Raw genomic sequence first — 18,111 nt, 5'->3', positions numbered from 1 at the left:
GTCCCTTCCTTCTGCCAGTTACATAAGTAAAGAATGTTGTTTTTCTTTGCCGGAGACTTTGTAATGTGCACTAGTTTACTGAACCTCCTTTGTGACTTGATTGCTGACTAGTTTATATCTACTTTAAGCATCTGTATCACCTGATAATTTAAATGCATTGCATGCAGTTTTCTTCACTGCCAAAAGTCCCATCAGTTCGTCTGATATCCACTTAGTCTATGCCTTGAAATGTATCTCTTAGTTAGTATATAAAACTTAGTAGCTTTTATGATAACATCCCTGAATGTTTCCCATATAAAACTTGCTGTTGGTAACTTCATCAGTTAAGTCCCACTGCATGGAATTTAAAAACTGTTTTAGCCCACTGTAATCATCTTTATGAAAGCAAAAGTCCTTTCCCTTGCTTTTGACAGTAGTTAAATCATTAAGTAAATCCTCCCATCAATACATTGTGATCACTGTCACCTAGTTGGTCTTTTATGCAGTTTCTAAATGCCAGAAGGGTTGCTGCCAATAATCAGATCAAGAATATTGCTTATTTTTTGTTATCTGTCCAACATGCTGTTGTAGTAAATAGTCATCCATTTGTAAATTTAGCCGACCGAGCTAGCCGCGTGGGTAAAGTGCCTGCCTGGCAACCCATAGGTCGCGGGTTCGAATCCTGCCTTGGGCTTGGATAAAAGTACTGCAAAAAACCTTGGGAGGTGCACTATGGCCACCGAAGCTGATGCGCCAACAACTACCAAAAAAAAAAAAAAAAAATTTGTAAATTTACAAAAGTTTTGCTAGTGTGTGAGCCACGAACCCACAAGATCTAGTTAATATCTGTAAACTGAAAGTTCCCCATTATAAGACAGTTTAACTGGTCAACTCTATTTGTCCGTATAGTTTTTTACATTCATCCCAGTCATTAGGGGCGCCTCTGTAGCCAGGTGGGAAGGAGCAGCAGTGCGTATCACACGCTTCTTGATTAGACCGGGGTTCGAGCCCGTCACCACCAAATACGGAGGATGCGGAAAAGTCAGGGAATGACCACCGCATATTCCTGGAGCAATATGGCCTTAGTTGCCAATGCTCCTAAAAACCAAATAACAACAACAACAACAGTCATTAGGCCTATAGCACACTCCTACACTCACTTTTGTTTTTTCACTGTTTATGTCAACCCAAATTGTCTCAACATTGCACTGGCCATCCATGTCCACTGGATGCACTACCTTAGATTTTATGTCCTTCTTAACTAAGAGTATAACTCTTACCCCCCCCCCCCCCGTCTGTTCCTTCTGTACTGGAAGAAAGCGAATTTAAAAATACTGCTAAAACACCTGGATAAATCAACCAACGACCTGTCTTCTTATAGGCTGATCACCCTGCTCCCAATCATGGAAATTTCCTGGAAAAATTAATTGCCACAGATTTATAACAGCCTATAATAGTAGAAGTTTGCACTATCCAAGGAAATTTGGATTTACTAAGTGACATTGCACTGTAGATGCCATCAAAGAATTAATGGACATAACCACCTCTAGCAACTCCAAGTACATCCTCAGCCTCTTTGTGGACTTCAGAAGGTCCTTTGATACTATATGGTGGAAAAGCATTGAGTGGTTCAGGAAGGCTGGGGTCTCAGCTCCAATATATTGACTTGTTGCAAATTACTTTGAGGAAAGAAGCCTGGTTTTCACTGCAGGCACATATAAAGTAACCAGAGAAGTCATGAGAGGCTGCCCACAGTAATCAGTTCTATGCCCCTATTGTTGGAATGCAGTCTTTTTATGAGTGGTTAACACTACAACATAACAAATGCTTAAGTTAGCCTGTGCAGATGATCTGGCTGTGTTCATATTTGGAAATTCTAGGTGTGACCTGGAGGCCTACGCCAACACGATCCTAGCTGATCCATCTGAATGGTGCAACACTTAAACTCCAAATTTCAATGGAAAAATCCAAACAAAATGTAACACACATCAATTGCACTAGTCAGGAAATACAAATAGCTGGAAATAATCCTAGATGACCAACTAAACTTCATAGCCCACGCTAAATACATTGTCCAGAAAATAAAGAAGATAACAGGCCAACTGGTCAAAATCACTAAAACAGCCTGGGGAATCAAGCCATCTACTCTGAAGCTCTATTATGAGTGTATTCTCGTCCTGATAATTTGCTACACAGCCAGTGCCCCGGGGCCAAAAGATTAATCACAGCCTAGGAAAGAGATATCTGCTCCAGGCCCAACGTTTTTTCCTCCTTGTTATTTGAAGGGCCTATAGGACTGTCTCTACAGTGGCTCTCCAAGTCATCAATGGCAAAATACTGATTCAGTATGATGTGGCTTTCTAACAGCCTATAATAGTAGAAGTTTGCACTATCCAAAGAAATTTGGATTTACTAAAGGTCCATCTGAATTTTCCAAACTTTTTTAGTCATGGAACACTTTTCATCTCACAGTATATTCATGGAACACTTACGAAACACAAGTTTAGCGTGAGCCAAAGAACTGTTTGCTAATATTTTATTACGTGTGGCACTCTGTGCATCAGGAGCATTTTTATTTCCAACACATGTAAAGCCAAATTTCAAATAACTGTCATCATACTTTCGTTTTGGTCTTTTATTAGTTGGTTCTTTTTTTTTTTTTTTGGATTTTTGGGGAACAAAAGGCTGTGATTATTCATCCACATTTTGAAGTGTGACAATATTGTGTTTGTTTTCATCGACCACAGTTGCAATACTAGAAGTACTTGTTTCTCATTTTGAAGTTTCTTTTTTCAATCACAAATCCATGGTCACATATATTTTAATAATAATATTTCAAAATACTAATAATTATCAAAAAAAATTTTTTAACAAGGAAATGGGTTTAGTTATGATATCAGTTCGCTTCCTCCTCTCCTTCAACCCGTGTACTCCAGGCATAAATTGCATATGAATGGCATACTAGATCACCACATTGCTACTTTTTCCGTAGGTGTCATTGCCTCTACACATACTTTTCTATGCAAAGCTTGCCAAAATAAAGTGTTCCGCAGTCTATTTGATTATTAGTCTATGCCAGTATATTAATAACCGAAAAAAAATTGTTAAGTATTACAGTAATACCCCGAAGTTACGCGATAGGTGGGTCCGACGAAAATCGCTTAAGTCGAATTCGCGTAAGTCGGGGTACAACTTTGCATATAAATACATATAAATTTTGCTTAATTGGGACCAAGGACTAACAAAAACACTAGTTTAGAAGAAAAATATTAATAAAATTGCAGTTCTTTATACATATTAATACAAAATATGTATTAAAAAACAAATGACTTACGTTAAAAAGTTATTTTGATGTCGATAGCTTCATAAAATCTAACAAATTCGTCTGACGACACAGCGCGTTCTTTTTTTCACGCAGAATTTCTTTGTAGCAAGCTAATAATTTTTTTATTCCTTGCTTTGTAGCTATAACGCGTTCTTCGTTGGAGTCTATGTTTTCTAAAATTTTTAAGCCCTTTACAATTGAGCCCTTTTCAATTTTCAACCTGTCAAGTTTGCAATTGTCATGTGCTTTTCGCCGTTGCTTCGTTTAGGCCTGTAGCACGTCAATATCACATGGTCTTTCATTTCGCTCAAAGCATTTCACAATTTTATATTTTTTCTCTATCGACAGAGGCGGACTGGCCATAAGACTTACCGGGGAAACCCCGGTGGGCCAGTGTGATTTTGGCCATAAACCATAGTATGAGGCCACTATAAATTTTTCCGGGTAAGAATTTTTGATCCAGTCCGCCTCTGTTTATCGATAATTGCTTTTCTTTTTCTCTCTGAATCTGCAATGTCTTCACCAGGACGCTTCCTTTTCACACCTTTTAATTAAGTATTTTACTCATTTTTAGGGAATAAAGGACAATTACAAAACGAGGAGGCACGCTTGATACGTATAAACAAAGCTGCGCGCATGTAGCAACTGAATAAACAACACCATAAAGGCAGAGATACACTATTAACACCTCACATTTCTAGGGGTTACTACCATAAAACAATAAAAATCCAGTTGCGTTTCTGCTAGTGAAATCTGTTATAAACTGGTAGTAAACTCGATCTAATTGCATTTGCGATTATACCGATAGCTGGAATTGTGTTGGTTTTTACGTTATTATGGTGAAATGTGTTTCCCCTTCACTGATATAAAAAACATAAAAGCAGCAAAGTTGAATTTTGTTCATCTTTCGCTCTCATTCTCTGCTGTCGCACCGTATATCGATAACATATGAAAAACGACCTTGAAGATAGTGGGCGGCAGCGTTGCCAAACGAAAAAATCAAGAACCGCGTAACTCCGAGTTCGCGTAAGTCGGGGTATTACTGTATAATGATACAAAAGTGGTGTACGATACAAATATGCAAAATTTATTTTATTTTTTTAATTATTAATTATGATTTTTTGCGGAACACTTGTTCACATCTCACGGAACATGGTTTGAGAAACGCTGACTTACAGTATCACAGAAGAAGGCAAATACTGGCTAGGATAAACAATTTCAGCATAAATCTAGAAATATCACCAAAAGAAGATAACACCAGCATCATAAAAGCAATGACCGAGGCCTCACAAGAGGAATGGACTGAATCAGACTTGGGAAGAACTATGTTTCAGTTCCTTCCAGTGGTTAAGAACTTTACAAAACAGGAAATTCAATAGTTTTGCTCAGGCCTAAATCTTCCTGCTGCATGAGAGCATCAACTCCAAGCTATTTGCTCTGTCTCTCTGACATTCAGAATTGCTCCTGTGGCCTCCCAGAAACAGTGTCTCACATATCTTTGATTGTCATCTCTACCTGGATATCAGAACAGAACTACATCTGGAAACAAATATTTACAGCTTGGAAGAAGCACCACAGGTGGTCTCCAGTAAAGAGACCTTCATGGCATTTTCCAATTTTGCAGACAAGGTTTTCAAGAGAAGACGGAGGATACTGCACTCAGCACCCAACTGAAGAAACCTACCACCTTCTCTCGCTGTCCAACTACTTTCTACTTCTCAAATCCTTTGCAGGGATGCCTCAACTATCTCCCCACTCTACCACCCATCACCTATTCCCACTCCCATACCCCACTTCTCTCTTTGGTAACCCACGCTCCTTTCAGGATTTTTTTTTGGGGGGATAGGGGGGATTCCTCTCTGAAGGAACCTCTTCCTGGGCATACTGTCAGTTCACTGTGTATTTGCTTTTTCCATAAGGACCCCCAACAGGTATTGAAATCTCTGATACCTTTCTTTCTTTGCAGGCTTCTGCTTGTTCAAATGGCCGACCGGGCTAGCCGAGTGGGTAAAGTACCTGACCGGCAACCCAAAGGTCGCGGGTTTGATTCCCGCCTCGGGCTTGGATCAAAGTACTGCAAAAACCTTGGGAGGTGCAAAGATGGCCACAGAAGCCGATGCGCCAACAACTACCAAATCAATCAAGCTTGTTCAAATTTAGCTTCAGTCCTCTTATATTTAAACTGCCTGAAAAACAGTAAGGAAAATGATAAAGAGAAGAAAGAAAAAAATTTTATTGTTTCTTTCTCTTTAGTATTTTGCTTTGTTTGTTCAAGCTGTTTAATTTACAGCATGATTGTAGGTAGTAATAGCATACAAACATGATCCGCTTGCAGTTTGCAGCAAAATTCCCATGTGATCAAAGATTAACAATGATAGCTAAAGTGTTAGTTGTAATTGTTAATCTTTAGTTGATTATACCATGTATATCTTTATTTTTCCAAATTTCTTATTTAATTTTTGTTTTTTTTTTTTTGGTTTCTTGTCAGCTTCATTAAGTATTTCAAGGTGTAAATTCTGAGTAAGGTTTCTGTGTGATGTATTTTGTGTTTCTCAAGTAGAGATACAACCTTCCTACCATTGTTTGGCGCATAATGGCCTTTAGCTGCCATTGCGCCGTAAAACCTCAAATAACAACAGTTACAACCTGGTTTGAGCATACCATGTTCAAGCTCTGGGTGCTATAATTTCTCTGGGTTGTAGAATGGTACAGAAAAAATAAAAATTTGGTGCAATATCGCATTTTCATTTTGAGAAAAATGTGATAATTGTATGTTATATTATATACTTTTTTTTTTTTTTTTTTTTTTAACGTATGTAACTTGGTTTTTAGGAGCATTAGCAACTAAGGCCATATTGCTCCGGGGATATGCGGTGGTCATTCCCTGACCTTTCCACATCCTCCGTATTTGGTGGGTCACGGGCTCGAACTCCGGTCTAATCAAGAATCGTGTGCTACGCATTGCTGCTCCTGCCCACCTGGCTACGGAGGCGCCTGTATGTAACTTATAAAATTGTTTTTATGCTTATTTTGTGTATCATTGAGTTTTAAACAAGGGTCCATCGATTTTTCCCTGCACATGAGTTAACTTTAAAATAGTCATGAAATCAACCTATCACAATTTTTTTTTTTTTCCAAGTGTATTTTAATAAAATAATTGTGGTTTAGAATTGTAATTTTTTTACTATAAAAAACACATTAGGTAGGTGCATAAAAATTAAGTGTACTTGAACTAAATCAACAAGTAAAGAGATTTCTGGAATTATTCTTCAGAAAAGTATATTTTTATTTCTATGCACCGTAATTGACCTTTTGAAGGACAAGGCCCAGTTTTAAATTATTGCATCGATAAGTTCCTAAATTGTTAATTAGAAATCTATATAAGTAAAGAGTTATATAAAAAAAAAAATCCTGCTTAGTAATTTTCTTTCCTAATAAATAATGTTCAACGCCATAGAAAATTTTAATTACCTGGAGAGGAGGGGTCTATGTGACTGCACTTATTATATTGTGTAGGTCAAGTAATTTATTAAAATTACTTGATCTACTGTGTATTATTAATTTAAATGATATAATTTAAGGGAATAATTGAATCACCTCAATGCCAAACACTTAAACTATTTATGGCTATGTTTCGGGAACTCACTATTTCCTGTCTTCAGACCTCTGGGGGGGGGGGAATAGAACATTGTTTGAGGAGTGGTATTGCAAGTTTTCAATATGATAATGATATTTGATTATTTACAATACAATGTATTCTAATTATGCTATACTTCTTTGCATATACAATTTTTGTATAATTATTAACTTTTTCTTATAAATTTAATTAGCTCATTAATTAATTTATTAATTAATAAAGAGAGCTTATGAAAAATCCCTAGAGTTACTCTCTAATCTAATTGGAGGAGCTTACTTGATAATGTGATCTGGGACTGGAGACTTGGTCTGGTTGGGAAAGACTGGGGTGGAAAGAGTGGCCTGACTGTTTATACATGGAGTTGATGGTATAGCCAATGGGGAGTTGTTTCATGAAGACCTGGGGGATTTTGGGTACAGGGATATATTATGTAGGTAGATTAGGATGGTTCTGAGGTTAAGAGGAGACGAGCGGAGAGAGAGTGAGAATTGGCTTGACAGTATATCTGTGGATATTTCTAAACTTTTTAATCTGTTATGGATTATTAGATCGACATATGAAGTATTTAATAATTGATTGTGTTGTACTACTATTAAATTAAAATTAAAGTAAATTAAATTACAATGTCCCTATAAAACTGCCATACAGTTGCCAAATTGTTATGATTATTATGTTAACGATAATTATTATTATTATTATTTTGTTTATTAATTGCTGATTAAATTTAAGTTAAGGCTTTAAAAATTAAATTTTTAATTTTAAGTTAATTTTAATTTTGACTGGGACTCCCTGGATTTACTTTTCCTTATTAAGAGGTTTGGGATCTTTTTTTCCGAGAATTTCTTTAGGATATCTGTATGGAATAGGTATTAATAAGCGACATGGAAGTTAACTCCTTACTTCTTGATTGCAGAACTTCTGAAACATTTTATGAAGTAAGCTTCTTTGACTGTTCTTCTGGTGTATGATGAATCTGTTGTTAGAATTATGGTGTTGGAGAAATCCCATGTGCCTTTGCAGGAAAGGGCATGTGCAGCTGTTTAAGACTTTTTGATTCTGCCGCATTGAGTGTCTTGCTTATGTTCTCGTATCCTTTTGTTGAGTCTTCTGTGTGTTTCTCTGACATATGTTGAGTTGCATGAGCTTTGGATAAAGTACACAGGATCTCTAGGATTAGATAGTTGATGTTAGTTCCTGGGTAGTTTTTATTTCAGAGATATGGGGATGTGGGTTTTTGCTGCTTTTGCTATGAAGCTGCTAATTCCTGGATGTATAGATTAATGAGCTTGGTCTTAAGTTTGTCTTCTTTCTTCTTTGAAGGTCTGGAAGTACTGTTTAGAGTTTCAGTGATGATACTGTCTGTTAATTCTGGAGGATATTGATTCTTTAAAGCTATTGCTTTTATGGTTGATATTTCCTGTTCCATTAATTGTGGTTGGCTGCAGATTTTTAGGGCTCTGTTGAGTAGGGTTCTGATGATGACTATTTTGGTGGAGAAATGATTTGAGGACGTAGTTTAGGATGCATCCTGTGTTTGTGGATTTTCTATATACTGTCTGTCATCTGTGTACTATCATCTATATTTTATGAGGGTTTCTTGAGATGAGGATGTCCAGCAATAGGAGTTGTCTGTTTTTTCTATTTTAATCTTAAATTTGATTTTGTGGTGAAAACTGTTGAGGTTTTGGTGGAAGTTATTGAGTTGGCTTTTTCCTTGATTCCACATGAGGAGGAGGATGTCGTCTGTGTATCTGAACCAGAACTTTGGTTTTATTAGTTGTTGGTTTAGAAAATTTTCTCCAAAGTGGCCTATAAATGTTTCTGTCAGGAGGGGGAGTCCTGCCGAAAGGTTGAGTAGATCTAAGATATCTAACGAGGTTATGAACTTGGTGAATCCAATGTTTATGTTCCTGTCTAGATTATCGTATGTGATGGATTTGGTATTTTGCAATGGAAGGGTGGTTATACATGGATTCTACATCGAAGGATAAAGGATGTCTTCAGTTTCTCTTGTTAGTTGTTGGAGTCTTCGGATGGCTTCTGCTGATCTGTGGATTGAGTAGGTGCTTCTGGGCAGTATGTTCCTGAGGAGCTTTGTTAATGAGATAGAGATTTGTTTCCCTGGGTGGAATCTTCAGTTAATAATGGAATTAATCAGTGGGGGGAATCCTGGTTTGTGGACTTTGATATTTACAAAGAATGAGGGGGGGCTTCTGAGTTGTTGGCTTTGAGTATGTCAAAGATGTCTTGGTTGTTCTGTTTTGTTTAAGGAGATAGATGGGTTTCTTCTTTATTTTTTGTTTCCAGTGATTTTGCAGGGTCCTTGTTTATGGGTTTGTAGGTTTCTTGGTCTGAAAGGTGCTCACAAATTTTCTGGTTGTAGTTCAATCCACAATCTACTTAATCCTACTCAATCAACAACCCAGCAGAAGCCATCTGAAGACTCCAACAGCTAACAGTAGAATCTGATAACATCTTTGTATCCTTCAATGTAGAATCCATGTACACCACCATCACGTTGCAAGATACGAAATCCATCATATATGATAATTTAGACAGGAAAATAAATATCGGATTCACCAAGCCCATAACATCATAGACCTTTTGGCAGGACAATCCTACTTCATCTATAATGGATCCTTTTTATGTCCAAATCTCTAACCTTATAAGGTACGTTCATGTCGGATGGCACCTGGGATTTCTCCCATCTTCGCGTGTGTTTCGCTGTATCGAGGACAGTACACTGTCAAGCCAGAGACTTGAAAGCGTGTGGGCCGTGTCTGTGCAGTGTGATGTGTTGTGCCCATTGTTTATCCGGCTTATTGGCCGCCAGGCCCCTAGTGGGGCCCAATGTTGTCCATACCCTGCCACGTGGAGGCTAGTCGGGTGTATCCAGTATCACAACAAATTGCTCTGGCAGGTCCTGCCACCTAGTTTCCTGGGATTTCAGTGGCTAGGACCTATTTAAAAAAAAAAAAAAAAAAAATTGCATTTGACATTAATGCTTAATGGGATTGCTGTTAGGAAATCACTGGTTGGGGCCAATTTGCATAGGATTCTCTCTCTTCATATTTTACCAGGAGGAAGGAATTTCAAGAGGATCTATTTTAAGTGCACATTTCTTGCTGTCAAAATAAAATATAACAGAACAACTTTCCCTAACTGTAAACAACACTCTCTACATTAGTGACTTTAACATATTTTGTCATTCATGCAATGTGAGGGGTCATTGAAAGGCAGCTACAAAAAGTCATTGATCAACTTGCATCCTGGACATTGGCTAATGGGCTCAGATTCTCAGAATCTGAACCCATGCATTGGAAAATCCATATAACACCTGTTTGAATTCTACTTGACCTTTGTATGGAATGGCAACTTCAAACTTACATTATCAATGGAATCTAGAAATAAAATCTAAAACATCAGTCTTCCCCGTCAATAAATTTGTAAAGGCTGCCCTTTTTGTCACTCATAATTATAAAAGGCTTGTGAGAGATGGCAGGGATGCTAATGTTGGGAACATCAATACAGCTGGTGGATGATGAACTCATCAGTAATATACCACAACATTCATTGCAATATTTACTGTGTTTTATACATGTGGAGGGGGGGAAGAGAAGAGCTAACTGTTCTACTAATGTTATGCTGTTGCAGAAATTTGTGTGCTGTTACATTCCAATGAAGTATTATAACTCATAGAAGCTGTATGACTTCATAAATAAATTTGTAAATTGTGCACTTAATTTGGTGGCCACCTGACTTTCTATTGTGAATTCCTAAGCTCGAAGCATGTTTCTTTATGGCAATCAAAAGTTTGCTGACTCCAAGCAATTCACAGATAGAAAGATGCCAACCTAATTTTCAGAAGTATTAATTTAAATATTATTTAACTTAATTATAATCTTATTTGGAGAACCAACTTGTCATCCAAGAGCACTATTTGGAGAACTAATAGCACTATTTGAAGAATCAATTTTTTTATCCAACAGCACTATTTAAAGAACAAGTTTTTTTGAACTGAGTTGAAATGAAACAATTTTGCAAATAAAAAAAAATCCCCCATACTTCTCAATATCATTAAAAGTAAAGAAATCAATACATTGAAGTATCAGTTTTGTCAGCTTCAGTCTGAGGATCTACTACATGCTACTATGAAAGAAGGAAAGATTGATATACAGTGGTTCTTGTGGAGCTTATAAGTGCATAAAAGAAACTTGAAATATAACAAATTGTTCTGAAGGATGCTAAACATTTTAATAATCCTTCATAGTAATGCTGAGTATTGCTATGAGAGGATATTCAGCCTGGTGAAAATAACCCAAATGCTCTTACCACAACATTCTTTATATAACTTTATGTAATCAGTTGATGTTTAACAGATAATGTAAACAGAAATCTACAGACAGAAATATCCTACGTAAATTATGTTTGAAAGCTTACTTTATTGTAAACAAATATGTGTTGTGTGTGTGTTGTTGCCAGTGAAATTTAATTTCTAGTGCAAAAAAGCAGGACTTAAAAAAAAAAAAAAAAAAGTCCTGTCCCCCCCCCCCCCAAATCTAGTTTTTCCCTCCTCTTTTGGACAAAAAATCTTTTTTTTTTTTTTTCACTCCTGCTTTGTGTCCCAATTTTGAGCTTGTCAAAAGTTGGTAGTGTGAAAATATATTATTTTTCATTTATTTTATTTTACATTTCATATAGAAATTGTGTTTCCACTCCTTTTCAGTTACACAAGTTATATTTTTCATAAACAGGCAGGCCATTAACAGGAAGAATGCATCAAATCAGAGTTCATCTTCAGTATTTAGGTAAGTCTTGAGAAATATTTCTTTACTTAAACTTACGAGAAAATGTATGATTCACTAGGATTTTTGTCAGTGGTCTTGAATAAGATACTCAATAACTTAGCCATGCAAATTGAAACTCATAGAATAGGGTGCCTGTTCTGATATCTCAGTGTAAAGTTAGATTAAGTATCCTCTGATATCCTAGCCTAAGTTTGCTGTGTTGACTTCAAAATTGACACCCCCCCCCCTTTTTTTTTTAGTAATTTATAAAAAAAGGAAAACTTGTTTTTCCATATTGGTAACACAGCTATTATACATCATGGAATAAATTCCATGAGGTGCTGGAGGTTGTTCGCAGGTAATCCATGCCAACAACAATGCATAACATAGTTTCTGGTTATTCAGTAGTACTAGATCCGGGTGCCAATTGGCCTATTCGATGATATTCCACACATGTTCAATTGGGGCTAAAATTGGGCAGGTTGTGACCGTGGGAAAGAGAACTTGTCAGAATGCATTCTTAACTAGTCCAACATCATTATAGCTTTCTGATATAAAATGTTGCCTTCTTGAAGGATGCCTTGGTTTACCAAGAATGCAGCTGCTATAAAACAGGTGCATGGGGTCAGAAATTATCAGCTTGTATGAGCCTCCCATGCAGACATTCCCAGAAAATTATACTGTCCCCACTGGCCTGTGCAACTCCTAGCTAATTTAGGTTTTGAGAACCTCATGGTAAATATGCCATACCTGTCTGTCTGCAGTTTGTGTAGATGTGGATTCATTGGAATAGGCAATCACTTTGCAGCCACTATATGGGTTCATTTTCTTGCACTGACCATCAGCAATATTTGAATGGGCCATATCAGCTGCAGTAGTCCAACCTTGATAATGGATTTTCCTCCTATCAATGTATCTTGCCTCTAGTTGGTAGTTTCTCCGCTTCCACCGTTGGTCCACTTTTGATACCCCCAGAAATTACTTTATGGGAATCCTGGATTAAATACATAGGATACGGAATACTGGACAGCGATGGTAGTGTCTAAGATGTTTATCCCTGAAAATTTGGCAAGGTGCACTATATCCCCAGCAGCTCGTGCACCATTAAACTCCCATCACACACACACACACACACACACACACACACACACACACACACACACACACACACACAAATTTGGCATCAAAGATCATCCCCAGTCACCCCCCCCCCCCCAAATGGCTGTAGTGTTTGGGGTTGTGCCTAATTCAAAGCTCTCTCACTGTTAATAAAATTGACAAAATTCACTCAAAGTGAAGAATTTGGTCTCAAATAAACATTCTGTACATTTTTACTTTTATTCATTATGCTAGACATCTCCCTTTCCAAAGACTAGCATAAGTCTGTCATCATGTTCTGTTATTTCTCTGGTTTCTTTTATATTTTGATGGAATTGCATACCATGTTTCTCACTGGCCAAAATTTTCTGGATAAAAGTATATGGGAGTGCAAGATCTTTGACCTAATCTTACCTTCTAAATTTTGAAATTTATTGAGGTATATTCTGAATGATGCTATCATAATTAGCATCTTTATTTTCTCTGAGAAATTATGAACTTAAAGCCAAAACACAGAGGGACAAGAAGCCTGTCCCTGTCTCTGCACCTAGTGTGCCTGGTCATTCTATGACTGCATCCACATATTAGTAAAAAAAAAAATATATAAGAAAAAAAATGTATATTCTTAACAGTAAATGGTCTGCTTGATGAATCTTATTGTATGTTAATCAAATCATCCAAATATCAAGTATTCATCAGGATGATAGAGAATGTTAGTCATTGAAATGCTTTTATTTTGAAATGCACTAATAATTTATGACATAATCGGATCATTTTCTGTCACCATTAGTTTATTTTTTGGTGATATTAAGAAATAGAAATGCAATGCTCTATACCATATATAAACTTATGTCAAAAGTTCATATATGGTATATTGCATATAACGGTAGCCAAACACATCTCACAAGCTGTATATGGCTGTCAGAGACAGTGACTTAAAAAAAAAATTCATGCCTCAAAATAATACTTTGATTAACAGGAAATGGGAAGGAGTTGAGTAGCAACTGAATATTAATTTATTTTAATACCAGATAAATTGCACAAAATTTGCATACTTTTTTTAACTTGGATCATGAGTACTCTCCTGTTTGGGCTGATTTTATTATTATGTAGTACTTGAAGTTTTTGCAAGGAAGCAGACTTATACAGCATCAGAGAGAAAATGCACACACACACACACACACACACAGCCGCTGATCCCTCATCTGTCTGTCTGTCTGTCCTTTCTAGTAATATGTCTAGTTATTTCTTAAATTTTGGCATTGGAGGAACTTTCTACACACTTGCAGCATCTGTCAACTACATGCATTTATTCTTTCAATTCTCAGTTAGCAAATATAACTGACAGATCTGGTAGAATGCAGTATTTTATTCCATAGAATTATTTGCAATTCACCTGGCATTGGAACACAAATTCTTCCCCCCCCACTATCAGACCTTCATACTGATTCTTTGAGTTTGGTACCTGCCTTGAAAACAACTCTCTTCACATCCCATTATGAAACAAATGCAATCCCAATTAGGGCACTTTTAGTCCATCTAGTCCTGTTTGATCCTGGGCTATGCTTACATTCCTCTCTCAGTTATATGAATATGTTCCCCTGTATTTTGAAGTCAGGAAAAAAGGAAGTAGCTTTTTTTTGCAGTGACATTAATATACGTAGTATTAGCAGTCACAAATAATGCAAGAAAGCAAGCTTATACAGCATCAGCCAAAAAAATTTCACATCACCCATCCATCTGCTCTAATAGTTTTTCAGGTTTTTTCTTGAATTTATTATTCAAACAATCCACTTCCAGAACAACATTTGGAAGTTTGTTCTGACAATCAGTCACTGCTATCTGAAGACAAACTTCTGCACATCTGCAGTCATTCTTTCTCAATTCTGAGCAAGAGGAAAAATTCCATCAGCATTGAGATTGCTCAACCCATTCAAAGCCTTAAGCACCTCAATCAGATTACCTTGCAGGTGTCTAGTCTTTAGCTGTTGCAGTTTGCAGAATTGAAGCCTTTCTTGGTAAGAGCATCCCCTTTGTTCTCCTCACTAATCTTACTGCTCTTCTCTTCACCATTTCCAGCAGATCCACATCCTTCCTAAATTGAGGCCTTCAGACCTGTATGCAGTACTTAATATGTGGCATGTTCATTGTCTTATACAGTGGAATAACCACTTCCTTATAAATATATTACACATTTGTAAAAACTAGTCTCTTGCCACATAAAATGTTAAAACATATTTATAACATCATGTCAAGAAGAAAACAAACACATAATACAAAGTATTTTCTTTGTTTTCTAGATTTCTTATATCATAAGTTATGACAAGTATGTTTGCATATTTTATTTTTCGTTAAGATTTAACTTTTAATATCTTAATATCAGCATTTTTTTTTTTTTTTTTTTTTTTTTATAAACCCTAAACACGAGAGGTATTAGAACCTATAGTACTTAGTACCGTGCTTGGGTTGGAGGTTGAGAAGATGAAAGAAGATATTTGTTGACATTGGACTTGAACTTCTGTAGACTCTAATTTTTAGGAAATACGTATGAAGGAAGGTTGTTCCAGAAAACGGCAGTTGAATGAATAAACGAGCAAGATGAAAAGTCGGTTCTGTAAGTTTGAAGTTGGACAGAAAACTGATGTTGGCTGGTGGCTGCACGTGTTCGGACTGTTTTGAAAAAGAGAGCGGGAATTATAGAAGCCAATTCAGAAGAACTGTGCCCATGGAAGAATCTATAGAAGACGCATGCAGCAGAAACAGTATGTCTATGAGATAGCGAGTGGAGAGACTCTGTTAGAGATAAATCATTAATTAACCTAACTGCCCTCTTCTGAATGGAATCAAGAAACCTGAGAGAGGTTTTGAGGGCATCACCCCAGATGTGGGAACAATATTCCATGGTAGGGTGGATTTGCAATTTACAGAGTGAGCAGCTGTTTGGAAGAAAAGTAATGCCTAGAGCGAAAGAGAAAACCAAGTTTTTTAGATGCAGAGGAAGCAATATTTGTAATGTGCTTGTGCCAAGAGAGATTAGAAGTTGGGGTAATCCCCAAAAGATATCATTTTGCCTAGAAATCAGAGTGTCACCAAAGGTAAGCATAGGAGCAGAAGAATCCTTTTTGCAAGATATAAGACAAGACTGAGTTTTAGAAGGGTTGAAATCAACTAAGTTGTCTTTGCCTCACTGGAGAATTACCTCGAGATCGGCATTAAAGGAATTGGTAGAGGATATTTGAGAAGTTGAAGCTGATTGAGCAGGGTAAGGTTTCTCAAACTGTAAAGTGGAATGCAATGTGCTATCATCGGCAAAACTATGGATAGGATTTCCAATCAATGAAAGAAGTTCATTAATATACAAGAGGAAAAGAGTGGGGGAAAGAACTGAACCTTGGGGGAAACTGGCATTAGTGGAGAAGTTAGAAGACAGAGAGCCATCTACCATCACCCTCAGTGAGCGATCAGAGAGAAAACTGGATAACCAATTACTAAAAACAGTTGGCAAACCATAAGATGGAAGCTTGTTTAGAAGACCTTTATGCCAAAAGCGATCGAAAGCCTTTGAGATGTCAAGAGCAACTACTTGTGTTTCACGAACCTTTCCCTTGAATTAGTCCATAAATGGGTAACATAAGCCAGAATATCATCAGTGATTCGACACTGACGGAATCCATACTGGCGATCGTTGATCAGACGGAAAGTTTCTAGGTAGTTTAAGAGTTGGCAGTTAATTGATTTCTCCATTACTTTAGAAAGAGTAGAAGTAATTGCAATGGGACGATAATTGGATGGGAGGGATTTGTCACCCTTTTTAGGAACTGGTTGGATATGAGCAAATTTCCAAGCAGAAGGAAAAACACCTTTGGAATAAGAAAGTGAAAAAAGGCGGCAAAGAACAGGAGTAAGTTCAGGAGCACAGGTTCCAATGGTATTTCTCAACAAGTGGAGAAATACCATTGGAACCTGGAGCTTCCTTAGCATCAAGATACATCAAGAAGATCCTTCTGACATCCTTTTGACCGAAGACCACAGGAGGCATTGAATGGAACGTGTTGGGAATGGTGGGAGGTGTTTTTTTTTTGTAGATAGCATTAATAATTCAAATGCAGTTTAGCACATTTTTGCCATTGGTTGTCAGTGATGTGCTGCTCCATTTGTAAGAGTTATCATAGTGCACTATAGTTGACTTCAGCTAGGTCATGTAATGTAAAGGTTTTGAAATGCCAATGCACTGAAACCTCTCTAAAGCAGTTACTGTGGGGTCATGGTGTGTATTATACAGCGGTAGCTACTTTACAGAGGTCGGTATAGGCAGTTTTAATAATTTGGAAAAATGAAATTCACTGTAACTGGTTGATGCTTAGTATTTTTTTTTTTTTTATTTTTTTTTTTATCAATTATCATTTTACATATTTATGTATCAATTAACTTTTAATAAATAGTAACTTTTAGTAAAAATGAATATAAATTCCTTTGTTTAGAGTATTTCATTTTCATTATGGAAAATTAGGTCACTTACTAGTTTTAGCCTATATTCATGGGAGAGGTTTTGATCCTTAAATGGATCAAAACCTCTCCCTTTTTAGATTTTTGGACATGGCTCTGCTGTAAACAGAATTTCATTTCTTAAAAAAAATGAGCTTGCAATCAATGTAAAGCATATATACAAATACATAGCTAAATTTTTCCTCAGTCAGAAAAGTGGAAATAGTGGCATAGTATTTAGGGTCAGGCGACACCAGTGGTTTCTCACATCTGCGCCGTATGTACTCTGTGATGGAATGCAGAACTACTGCAGAGCCAGAAAAAGTGTAATGTCTGGTTTATGTATTATTGTGCTTTGTTCTGTTGTGTCTCTGGCTGCTTGGCCACATGCCCCCCCCCCTCACCCATTGGGACCCTACTCTGGCACATTTTTGAATGTAGGGTCCCACTGAGTAGGGTCCCATCTGAGCTTCCTGACAGAGGCCATTAAAAAAATAATATATATATATAGAAGTCAGAATGTGGGGAACAGTAGTTGGAATGGACCAATAGGGAAGGCAGTCCACTCTAAGTGAGGCGAAGGTAAGTGATGTAGAAGGGAGTTGGAAGTCACAGGAGCATGTGCTCTGTGCACGCCATGCTCTCTCTGAATATCCTGCACTCTGAGGAGAGCTAGCATGAATCCTACCCTTATCTGGTTAACAGGGCAAATTGTTTTTGAAATCCTGCACCCAGGGTGCTTGCGTTATCCTATCCCACTCGGGGTTAGCAGGGGTGGTAAAAACTAGTCTCTTGCCACA

General features: G+C 37.1%; 1 protein-coding gene across 1 annotated transcript in view; it reads left to right on the top strand.

The window, feature by feature from the left end:
* The window catches only part of RluA-2 (RluA pseudouridine synthase 2), a 137,602-nt gene that overhangs the window by 86,060 nt on the left and 33,431 nt on the right, over positions 1-18,111 (top strand). Inside the window, exon 9 of the mRNA XM_090381048.1 lies at positions 11,696-11,749. Coding sequence (XP_090237174.1) covers positions 11,696-11,749 — 54 coding nt within the window. The remainder of the gene's footprint in view (positions 1-11,695; positions 11,750-18,111) is intronic.

This window comes from Mastigoproctus giganteus, chromosome 9 (genome assembly GCF_048544385.1).
Source record: "Mastigoproctus giganteus isolate SK-2022 chromosome 9, ASM4854438v1, whole genome shotgun sequence".
Lineage (NCBI taxonomy): Eukaryota > Metazoa > Arthropoda > Arachnida > Uropygi > Thelyphonidae > Mastigoproctus > Mastigoproctus giganteus.
The sequence above is the reverse complement of the archived record's forward strand: the minus strand, read 5'-3'. Positions and strand labels throughout refer to the sequence as shown.